Below are 11,079 nucleotides of genomic sequence, written 5' to 3'. Positions count from 1 at the left end.
TTCATGCGAACTTCAGTTTAGGACTGAGTATACCAGGTTCCTGATTACAGGATGAAGGTTTCCCTATAATCATGTGTTTTTATTGTTTGTATTAAATGAATGAAATCCTACATTTCTACATTTGAGAAACAAAATTATAAAAGAAGAAGAGCTTGGATTTGATATCCCGCTTTATCACTATCCGAAGGAGTCTCAAAGCGGCTAACATTCTCCTTTCCCTTCCTCCCCCACAACAAACACTCTGTGAGGTGAGTGGGGCTGAGAGACTTCAAAGAAGTATGACTGGCCCAAGGTCACCCAGCAGCTGCATGTGGAGGAGCGGAGACGCGAACCCGGTTCACCAGATTACGAGTCCACCACTACACCACACTCACACACCAGCTTGTATCCAACAGTGTTGCTCAGCTGATGGTAAGACTTCCATGAGCAGAATGGGGAGGGAAGTAATTTTAAGTCATCCCCACTCTACCCTGCAGCCCCCCATGTCTCCTTAAATCTTCTCCAGAGGGGGTAAGAGACTCTGGAGAACAGATTTAGAAGGGACACGGGAGGCTGAAGGGAAATTGTTGTCCTCCCCATGTTATTCATTTCCTGCTTAAATTCCTATTAAAAAAATGTTTTCTTTGATTTCAGTGGGCTAAAAGCACCCCCCCCCCACACACACACCTAATTCTACCTGTTAGCACCATATCCTCTCTATTTCTAGATATAATATCCTCCCTCTTAGCTTGTTGCTGAAGAGGCACTTTGAAGCTCCTACGATCAGCTAGACATCAGCTAATTCTAGGTGCTTGAAAAGAGCCTTCCACAGGTGTCCATCAGCTGATTGCCAGTGCTTCAAAACGCAGTCCCCAAAATTAACTGATATTGGGAACTCCCTAGTATAGCCAAGGGGTCAGGTAGAAGTGGTCTAGGTTCAAAGATCTTCCGCCAGTGCTTTGAATCCATTCCATTCCCCCTGGAGAGAGAAAATGCTCCATTTTCTTTTTTCTTAGAGGTTGCAATTTGAATTGCTGAAGGAGGTGCTTTGAATCCAAATATCTTTCTCTGCAGAGGCAGGGCGGGGGAGGAAATGACCTGTTCTTGTTATGGCAGCAGGCGATTGACTGGTGAACGTTGACCCACAGGAGCTGGGGTAAATGAAGATCTAGTTACCAGATTTTTTTCAATGAATTTTCAACTTCAACAGATTTTGTATGGGAACTGATTTGTAAATCTGGGGACTGTCCCCGGGAAACGGGGACGTCTGGTAACCTTAAGCTAAATCTAATTCCCCATGCCTCTAGTATGAGAAGCTTCAAGAAGCACAAGCAGGTCGTTCAGATTTGATTTTCTGCACAGGAGATTGGATTCTACACACTCAGTTTAAAGCCCAAATAGATATTGACTGTACTGCTGTTCTGCAGCTACTGCCCACACCAGTGGGTGGGGCTTAATGGAATGTGTCTGGGCTGTATTATTTTGTTGCTCCCCTAAATCACTCCACCCACCCACCCTCTGCAACCTTCTTCCATGCACACAGGCATTTCTCTATCTCCAGGTGCACACTTAATAAATAAATAAAAATTCACTGGATGTCTGCAAGTTATCATATTTCACAATGGGCAAAATGGAGACTTGTACTCTTTTTGAGGCAGGGGATAATATTTATTTCCACTTAGTTCCCCCCCCCAAAAAAAATACTAAGGTCTTTAACAAGAGTGATACCCCACCTGAAAAACAACAACAAAAACAAAGCAACAACAACAAACCGCAGCAGCAACAAAATACTGAAATTATGACAAAGCATGCCAGCTTTGCCTGAAGCCATCTCCCTCCTACCTAGTACTTCTCTTCTTAGTTTGGAGATTTAATTTTAAAAATATATATATGAAAAAGAAAAGGTTAAAATAATGCTGGTGTCAGCAGTGGAGGGTGCTGGCCTTTGCCCCACTATGCTGGATGGTCGTATGGGGCATGCAGCCATAAGATAGATTTATGGATTTTATAGCACATGTACCATCCTGTCCTCCTTTTCCCATGTTACAAAAGGTAACATAAAACTATTCACCTACCCGCAACTTAAAAAGAGAGAATAATTCTTGCAGGAATCCACTGCCAGTACAGGGCCATTGTGGTACTTGTCCGAAAAAGCATCTTCTTCTTCTTCTTCTTCATTCTTCCCTTAAAGAAAAGGAATACTCTGATATAATTTGTGAATTTGAGGATCTGATTTCAGATTCTGAATGCACCCTTGTCAGGAAATGATAATATCATGTGCCAGAACGGTGGTAGGTCTGCAGGACTCTGTGAGCAGCCTTGGCGGGGGGTTATTCATTCACCTTATCCTCTCCCAAACAATGTGGGCACCATCAGGAAAAGGTTATAATGGCGATGTGTCTGCCCTGGGTCCCCCCCTCCTCCTCCCTTGGTATTCCCTTTACCCCACTTCTCTCTCCAGTGGGGAAAGTAACACTGGAGGATAAGCTGCTCGGGGTGGGAATTCTGCACTCCTCATTTGCTGCTTCTTTTACTCTTAAAATTGGAACTGAGGCAGAGTTAGGTTTGTCTCTATCATATACAGATTGGCCCTAAATGGGCACTTATCAGTTGATCAAGTGATCAAGTGATTTGACACTTGACCCTGTTTTCAAAATGTGTGTACACACACACACACACACACACACACACACACACACAATTGATTTGATCCTATCTAAACTATAAAATAGGCCCATGTTTAGCCAAAGGAAAAGAATTGTGTTCTAACCAGATACCCCCAGGCCATTGAAACCGAAATACAGAATGTTCCAACCTTCATTCATCTCAAAAAAACCAGAAGCTTACGGATAAGATATATTACTTATTTCTAACTTTCTGAACTCTTCATTGTTTTTATAAGTTCTATCAATATAAAAGAGTGCAAAAAAAACAAAACAAAAAACCACACAGGTGAAATGAATTGAGAGAAGCCATTACTAGTAACAACTAGTCAAAAATAGGTTACTAGCAAGTCAGCCTCTACAGAATGAAAGTGTGAATCATTTTTGAAACGTATTACAAAACTTCAGTAGAACTTGAAAGATCTACTATGGACTAAAATATGTGGGTGGAATTAAATGGCAAGCTAATTCTGTACATAAGGTTAGGCATGGGAAAAGTCAGGGCTACTGTTGATCATGAAATAGCTGCTCAGGTCATCCATTCATGGCTAGAAGGCTGTATCAACAGCTGAATGTGAAACTGCATTAATAATTTTCTGAAATAATCAATATTCTCATTGGATATTATGCATATCCAAATATAGAATGAGGATGATCATGCAATCTTGTGCATGTTTATTCAGGTATTTAGTGTGGCTGACTCTCAGGTAAGGATTGCAGGCTTGTTCCCAGGACGCTCAATAGAAGCTGTGCCTTTGAAGAAACAATTATGTCATGAAAAGACCTATTGAGATAACTTAATGGATTAGAACTACACACATTCATTTACTTAGAGCGTTCTCACAGAATGATGCCCACTCAATTATGTTAGCACAACACCAACACCTGAGCAGGATATATTGTGCTAGAGGACCAAGAAAGCTTTATTCTGTTTCCATTTCTTTCTGTAACCTAACAACAACTTTATTACTAAAATATTCTGGCTTTGCTTTGTTTATTTCCAAATGTCATGCCCACTGTCTGTTCTCTCATCTGCTCCACTGGCCCACTATGCCTCCTGCTGCATGTGAGAGGACAGGCTGGAGGATGCTAAAACTCAGCCATCTGCTGAGAGGAGCACATTGCCCAATGTCCATGCCTAGTGTGATGTGAAGTGATATGGTTGGGCAGCGGGCCTTTTCTTAGCGCAAAGAGGTGAAATGCAAGTGAAGCGGGGTGAGTGAGCAAGCAAGAGAAAGCAGACAGAATGGCAGGTGTTTGGGTGATAATGCGATGCCCGTGTGAGAATGATGTGTGTTTTGGCCCCACTCTGGTCATTTTGGCCCTAGGAAACTTGACCTGACAGAGGAAGCTTCCCCACACCTTCTGCAGATATTCAGCCACTGTGTCCAGTTTGTGCAACTTCAAGATGTTTATTCAAGATACTTGGGGCAGCGAGGATTGCCGCCACTATTGCTGCACTCATGTCCATCACGACTGCTTAGATCTACTGGACCAGGACAAAGGATCTGGATCATTGTGATTTAAAATGCCATGAGAAAAGATGATGCCCTGACTCCTTTTAAGGAAGCAATTGGGAAACTCCTTATCAAGGAGCCATTGCTTGTCCCATTGGATCTAATTAACTATCATGTGGTGTCATATTTTTTTCAGGCAAAAAGGTCCTTGAATGTGTAATGGTTGGCCAACTCCACATTTTCTTGGATGAAAGTGATTATTTGCAACTATTCCAATCTGATTTCCAGCTTGGATGTGAGACTGAAATTGTGTTGCTCACACTGGTGGATAACTGGCACCAGAAGAATGTGACCCTGTTTATTCTCTTGGATTTGTCAGAGACTTTTGATACCACTATGTTTTCTTTGTTGTTCCTGGCTTGATGCTCATTGTTTGCTTAGAGAAAAACAAACCATGGGCACTGGTTCACATGTAATATGAAGCCAACGCTGTGATTTGTTTTGTTGCAGGAATGGGAAGAGTAAGGTGGGAATGGTTTGAGCATGCTGCTTATTTTCTGTAAGCCATAGCTTATTTCAGGGTATGGCTTACCAGGGTGTACAAACCAGGCCACCAAAACGTTATGAGCCAACACAGTTTAATTTAAGGATTTCTCCATCTGCCAAAAGAATTAGTTTGGAATCCTATGCACACAGGCTTGTAAATCCCATGGAAATCAAAGAGACTTATTTCAAGCGAAACTAGAAGCAGGCTGCACTATTTGAGGGGTTTTTTTGGGGGGGGCAAATGTCTGATTATTACTTTATTTATTTTGACCATTTATATACTGCTTAATTGCAACAGTCTCTAAGCCAGATATCCCAAACCTTCGGCCCTCCAGATGTTTTGGACTACAATTCCCATCATCCCTGACCACTGGTCCTGTTAGCTAGGGATCATGGGAGTTGTAGGCCAAAACATCTGGAGGGTCGCAGGTTGGGGATGTCTGCTCTAAGCAGTATACAAGTTACTTAGGACAAAAATATCAGTTAAAATGATTAGATTAGAATTCAGTTAAAATGCCTGTTGGATATTCAACAAGGACAGGGGCTGCCTGACCTGAAATAATGGCACCAACATTTAGCTACTCTGCCCAAACTAGCCTCTATGTAATCCCACTGAATTCAGTGGGAAAGATTTAAATGTGTGTTGAACTCTTTCTTTACTTAAAAGTGCTTACTTTGGCTAAGTCATGCCCTTTATACCAGCATAATTTCCTGAGTAAAACTCAGGAACAATGTTTTAACTTTTATTTTTGATGCTGATTTACTATGCAATCCTGTCATCACTTCTCAGACATACGTGTAGGATTGCAACATCAATGTGTTCAAATCTCCATAAAAGACATTAACAATTTTTTACTATAAAAAGGCTAAGGTTTCATTCTTCCTATTTGTATGTATACTAAATTATTTTGAAAGGATCTCACCATGATATTTCACATCGTTTCCATACAAAGTTGTTTTGCTGTCTTCTTTTATATTTAAAACATCCACACTTCCAGATGTCAGACCAATGAAGAGTGAATTGCTCTGAAATAGGTATATAATTTCAGTTTGGTATATACAAACTCACTGTTCTCTCTGTCTACAGGTCTAGTAACTTATAGTCAAGAAAAGAATGGCCTTCAGATTGCCACCCCTTTGTGGAGAACATTCCTTCGTGACTATCTTATAAAGCCATTCATCTTCCTTCAACCCAATTCTTCATTTTACACAGCTTCTGCAATGACTATAAGAAAAGGGTTTATTTGTTTTTATTTAGCTAAAATTTTATACTTCTTTTTTTTTTTTTTTGAGGAACTTGCTCCACAAAGCAGAACCATAGCTATGGGGTGTGTGTGTGCGTGCGTGCAAATGTGCATAGGGGAGGGGGTGCCAAACTGGGTCTTTGAGCCGGGATAAAAAAGGTCTAATTTCACCCTTGCACAAAGCAGCTTACTATCTCCAATAAAAACCAACTCCACCTGATATGATGTAAAAATACAGAATATAGTATAGATAAGCAATAAGCCAGCATAAAAAGTGACCAGAAGTACAATAAAACAAAGCCAGTCACAAAACAGTATTAAAACATAAAATTCAACAAGGATTAAAAACTGGAGAGATAAAATAGGCTACCTTGGGAACGCAAGGGAGAAAAGAAGTTTTCAACAGAAGTCAAAAATGCAACCAAGTTGGGGCTTGTTTCATTTCTAAGGAAAGAGGATTTCAGGCAACTGGTGCCACAATGCTTAAAGCAAGTGCTCAAGTTACAACAGTTCTTACCTTGTGTGTGGGGCACACCAGCAACAGATTTTCAACCACAGACCTAAGTGACTGGGGTGGGCTGTAGGAGGAGAGGTATGGGGCTATATACACTAGTAGTAAAACATTGAATCTAGGTTGATAGCAAATTGGCAGCTACTGCAATCCATTCAACAAAGGTTTCACATTTGTTGATAGGTTGCCCCAGAGAGCAACCATGCAGCAGTGTTTTTGCAGCAACTGCAGCTTGACACAGCACAATAACTCTAGCATTTCCATTAATGTGTCACGCAGACATATTCTCACACCAGCACTCAATTGTTCTCGTTACTCACAAGCCTTGTAAAAACAATGGTATCGTTTGCTGTGTTCACTTGCGACATGAGCTCCAGACCAGGTAAGCTTCTGAAGTGTATCAGTTTGCATCTTGGGCTCTGGCACATAATTATTAGCTGCTGATGGGCCACATCGTGTCTTAAATGGACCACCTAAACCAATTGATGTTTATATTTTAAAATAGCAGTTCCTGAATGGATAAAATTAAAAATTAAAAAAAAACCAAATCAGCGGGCCACTTAGAGCACATTTTCATATACTCTTTGGAAAGGTGCTGGTATGTTTAGGTTTCACAATAATGTTTCATATTAATCTTTAACATTTTAATGAGATATGTTGCTCTGGATGATCTCTCAAGAACCCTGCTTCCTAAGACTGCGGTTCTATAATGATTCAAACTGGTTGGACAAGCTTAGCCTGCCAGAATTCCCTTTTGCTGAGAGGGTTAGTACTGATGGGCCTCAGTGGATAGTCTTTGCATAACTAAGGAATTAGTTGGATAATTTGTGTGGAAAGGGGCATGCCTTTCTGCTCCCAGCTTTGCCCTGCCTAGAGGAAATTTTGTGCAAACACGGAACAACTAGATTATGGTAATTAAGTGCACGTGGTGTGCCTCACCCTTTAAAATATATGCTATGCGGAGGACAATTAGCAGTTCAAGATAATACATGTAGGACACTTCTTGTAGCAGCCTTTTTGGTCCAATTAATGTAACGTGATGATCTTATCACAATCCCGTCAGTTCTCAAAAATATGAAGTATATAAAAAAGGGTTATATTTAAACTAAAAAAACCATTTTTACATATTGTTGAGAAAAGTAAGATTAGAAAAAAGCATACTTACTGGATCTGTATAAGCAGTCATTTCATAATAAACCAAATTCTGTACTGATGTGTGGAGAAATAGAATTCGTCCATCCTTTAATAATAATAGTAATTTATTATTTGTACGCTGCCCATCTGACTGGGTTGCTCTAACCACTCTGGGCAGCTTCTAACATATATATAAAACGTAACAAAACATTAAACCTTATACAGGGTTTCCCTATACAGGGCTGCCTTCAGATGTCTTCTAAACATAGCTGTCAACTTTTCCCTTTTCTTGCGAGGAATCCTATTCGGAAAAAGGGAATTTCCCTTTAAAAAAGGAAAACGTTGACAGCTGTGCTTCAAAAGGTTATATAGTTACTCATCTCCTTTACATTTTATGGGAAGGTCTTACACAAGATGGGCACCAGTACCAAGAAGGCCCTGTGCCTGGTTCCCTGTAGCTTCACTTCTCGCAGAGAGGGAACCACCAGAAGACCCTCAGTGCTGGATCTCGGTGTCCAGGCTGAACGATGGCTCATTATGTTCAATGAGATGAAAAATCTGACACACACACATACACTATCCATCAACACCCACACCTACAAACACCCACAGCTTTCCCCCAGAATGCCATAATATTAGAATGCGCCTATAAAGTCAAAGACATGAAGATCCCAGGATATTACTTATTGCTCTGTTCTAATAAATAAATAAAGACTAGACAGCTTCCACGAGACTTGAATATTTTGCAGGTTGGTGCAATGGGAAGGAGGAGGATGGGTGAATTACTGGCCTCCTATTCTCATTGATGACCAAGGTATGGAAATCTATGTACACTTAAGCTTGTAAAGTAAAAGAGAGATGGAAAATAATCCCATTGATACCTATGCTGATCTCCTCCCCCAGGTGCAGCTTCACATGCAGGGGGTGGGGAGGGCACTCTGTGAATTATGCTCTAAAATGTTTTCCCCCCATAATCTGTCCACTATCAAATTTCTAAATTTCTTAACGATCAGGCAGATTTTTAGAGCACAGTGACAGGTTGCTAGTAAGATAATTGCAATTACTGTACTTTCTGTACTCAACCTGTTTCGTTTTAACTATTAGATCTACAAACTAACAAAATTTCAGATGCTAAATCACTCCATAATGAAACAAGTTATACAAGGTTTTTTAATGCTTTGTTGCAAACTGCTGTAGCATTCATGTTTCAGATTTCAGGGTCAGCAATCTGTGAAATTGTTCTTGAACATAACGTGTTATTCAGCCAAACAGCTAGATATGCATTTTGTGTGGAAGTCTGGTTTTCATGTGAGAGTACAGAGGTACCTCGGCTTAAGTACTTAATTCGTTCCGGAGGTCTGTTTTTAACCTGAAACTGTTCTTAACCTGAAGCACCACTTTAGCTAATGGGGCCTCCCACTGCTGCCGCGCCACCAGAGCACGATTTCTGTTCTTATCTTGAAGCAAAGTTCTTAACCTGAAGCACTATTTCTGGGTTATTGGAGTCTGTAACCTGAAGCGTATGTAACCCAAGGTACCACAGTATAACAGAAGCATACAAGTAATCTTTTCAAAATGCTGACTATAACTGACTGTTCCTTACTGGGTTTTACACAACATCTCTTGACTGCTTTCTGTGGTCGTTTTTTTTTTTTTTAGTGTTTTCATAATTTACCATGGCAAATTATTATTATCATTGCTGATAAAAGAATACCAAAACCACAAATATCATTATCAATGCTTATTTGGCTTGAAAGGATCAACCCACAAGCTGTGAAATACACCCTAATTAATATATATAAATAAAATGAATACAATCTAATTGCCATCCATTAGAAACACAGACTTGAGTAACTAAATGAGAAGCTTACCTTAGCTATATCCTTGCTATATCCTAGTGTCAGAACCAGCAGTGAAGGGTGGACTCAAATCCTGGACTTCTTAAAAGCTAACCTGGAATCCTGTTCCAGGAATTGTTGCTCCTCTGCTGAGCTTAGTGAATGTCCAGGGCCCAGATGACTTTATTGGCTGCTTTTCTCTCTTCATTTCCCCTCACGGTGATTGGTTCTCTCCCACCCCACCCCCTTGCCACTACATCCACTTCCCATTCAAAGCACACCAAGTCATGTACGGGAATGCAGTTTACAGACTTTTGCTCATCCTTCATGCGCCTTCCTTTTCTTGACCCTGCAAACTTCTGATGAGGTTCCCTAATCCCCTAATCTCCCTTCCTATCCTGCTGGATCAGACCAAAGGACTACGTAGCCCAATATCCTGTTCCTCGCAGGGGCCAATCACATTAAATTCTGGCCTTGTTCAGCTTCCTGGTGTCCTTGTTTTGTCTTCTTGACTTAGAAACCTTAGCCCACCTCCTTACACTAGAAAGGGCTATTTCAGTACACTGATTCCCACTAAACATGTGGGAAAAACTTTCTGAGAGTAGGAGCTGTTCAACAGTGCAACAGTCTCCCTCGGGAGGTTTTGGACTCTCCTTCCTTGGAGGTTTTCAAGCAGGAGTTGGATGGCCATCTGTCATGGATGCTTTTGCTGAGATTCCTGCATTACTGGGGGTTGGACTAGATGACCCTTGGGTCCCTTGCAACTCTAAGATTATATGATTGTGTCCAACCCTTGATCAGCTAACCCAATACAGTGGTAAATTGGTTCCCGAACGCAATCCATTTTGGAAGTCCGTTCGACTTCCAAAACGTTTGCAAACCATGGCACGGCATTTGACTGGCTGATTGGCCCCGGAAACAATGCCGACAGCCGAAATGGATGTTCGGCTTCCAAAAAAAACATTTGCAAACTGGAGCACTTACTTCTGGGTTTGCGGTGTTCGGGAGCCGATTTGTTCGGGAGCCAAGCCGTTCGGGAACCAAGGTACCACTGTATTATCTATTCTAATTGGCAGCAGTTAGCCAAGTCTTAAGCAGACATCTTTGCCAATCTATTATGAAGGGAGCACAACACACACCTCAGACCCTAGCATCTAAAATGTAAGGGATCCTGAAAAGGACCTCTGAAGACCGATCAGGAAAAGATCTCTGGCTCTGACACTGGAAAGACACTGCCTGCCAGAGTAGGAAAAAGTGGGATGAATGACCAACAATAATGTAAGGATGCTTTGTATCAAATGCATAATCTGTTAATTTGAGGGTTTTAAGTTTCCTATGACTACATTTGGATGTTATCTTAATAAGCTTTTCTGGGTGTCTTTGTAACCACTTTGCATTTCTAAAAGCCTGCCCTATTTCCCCTGCCCACGCACACACCTCTGTCCTCAGGCAGTTCCTCAAGGAAGAAGATGGAAAATCCCCCATAGCAGAAAACTGCATAAAGCAGATTAAAATGGTTAACATATTCTGGAGGGGGCTAGTTTCTTTAACACTTGTCCATAAGAAGCTGACTTAGCCTATGGACATACCTTAAGCACCAAATTTGTAAATATTTGTCAATTCAGCATTTGTCTTTCCAACCCCTGTGAAGGATGCAAATGTATACATACTAACCTTTACTGGCAAGCACAAATCTAGTTCATTAAA

At 41.0% G+C, this 11,079-nt stretch overlaps 1 protein-coding gene across 1 annotated transcript in view; it reads right to left on the bottom strand.

Moving 5' to 3' along the window:
- LOC114590882 (uncharacterized) overlaps positions 1-11,079 on the bottom strand; it is an 81,171-nt gene that overhangs the window by 32,950 nt on the left and 37,142 nt on the right. Inside the window, exons 14-18 of the mRNA XM_077923498.1 lie at positions 7,566-7,640; positions 6,721-6,873; positions 5,595-5,671; positions 5,014-5,021; positions 2,055-2,163 (exon numbers count right to left, since the gene is read on the bottom strand). Of these exons, the coding sequence (XP_077779624.1) occupies positions 2,055-2,163; positions 5,014-5,021; positions 5,595-5,671; positions 6,721-6,873; positions 7,566-7,640 (422 nt within the window). The remainder of the gene's footprint in view (positions 1-2,054; positions 2,164-5,013; positions 5,022-5,594; positions 5,672-6,720; positions 6,874-7,565; positions 7,641-11,079) is intronic.

This window comes from Podarcis muralis, chromosome 2, assembly GCF_964188315.1.
Source record: "Podarcis muralis chromosome 2, rPodMur119.hap1.1, whole genome shotgun sequence".
In the NCBI taxonomy this organism is placed as follows: Eukaryota; Metazoa; Chordata; class Lepidosauria; order Squamata; family Lacertidae; genus Podarcis; species Podarcis muralis.
This window is presented reverse-complemented; position numbering and strand designations above follow the sequence as displayed.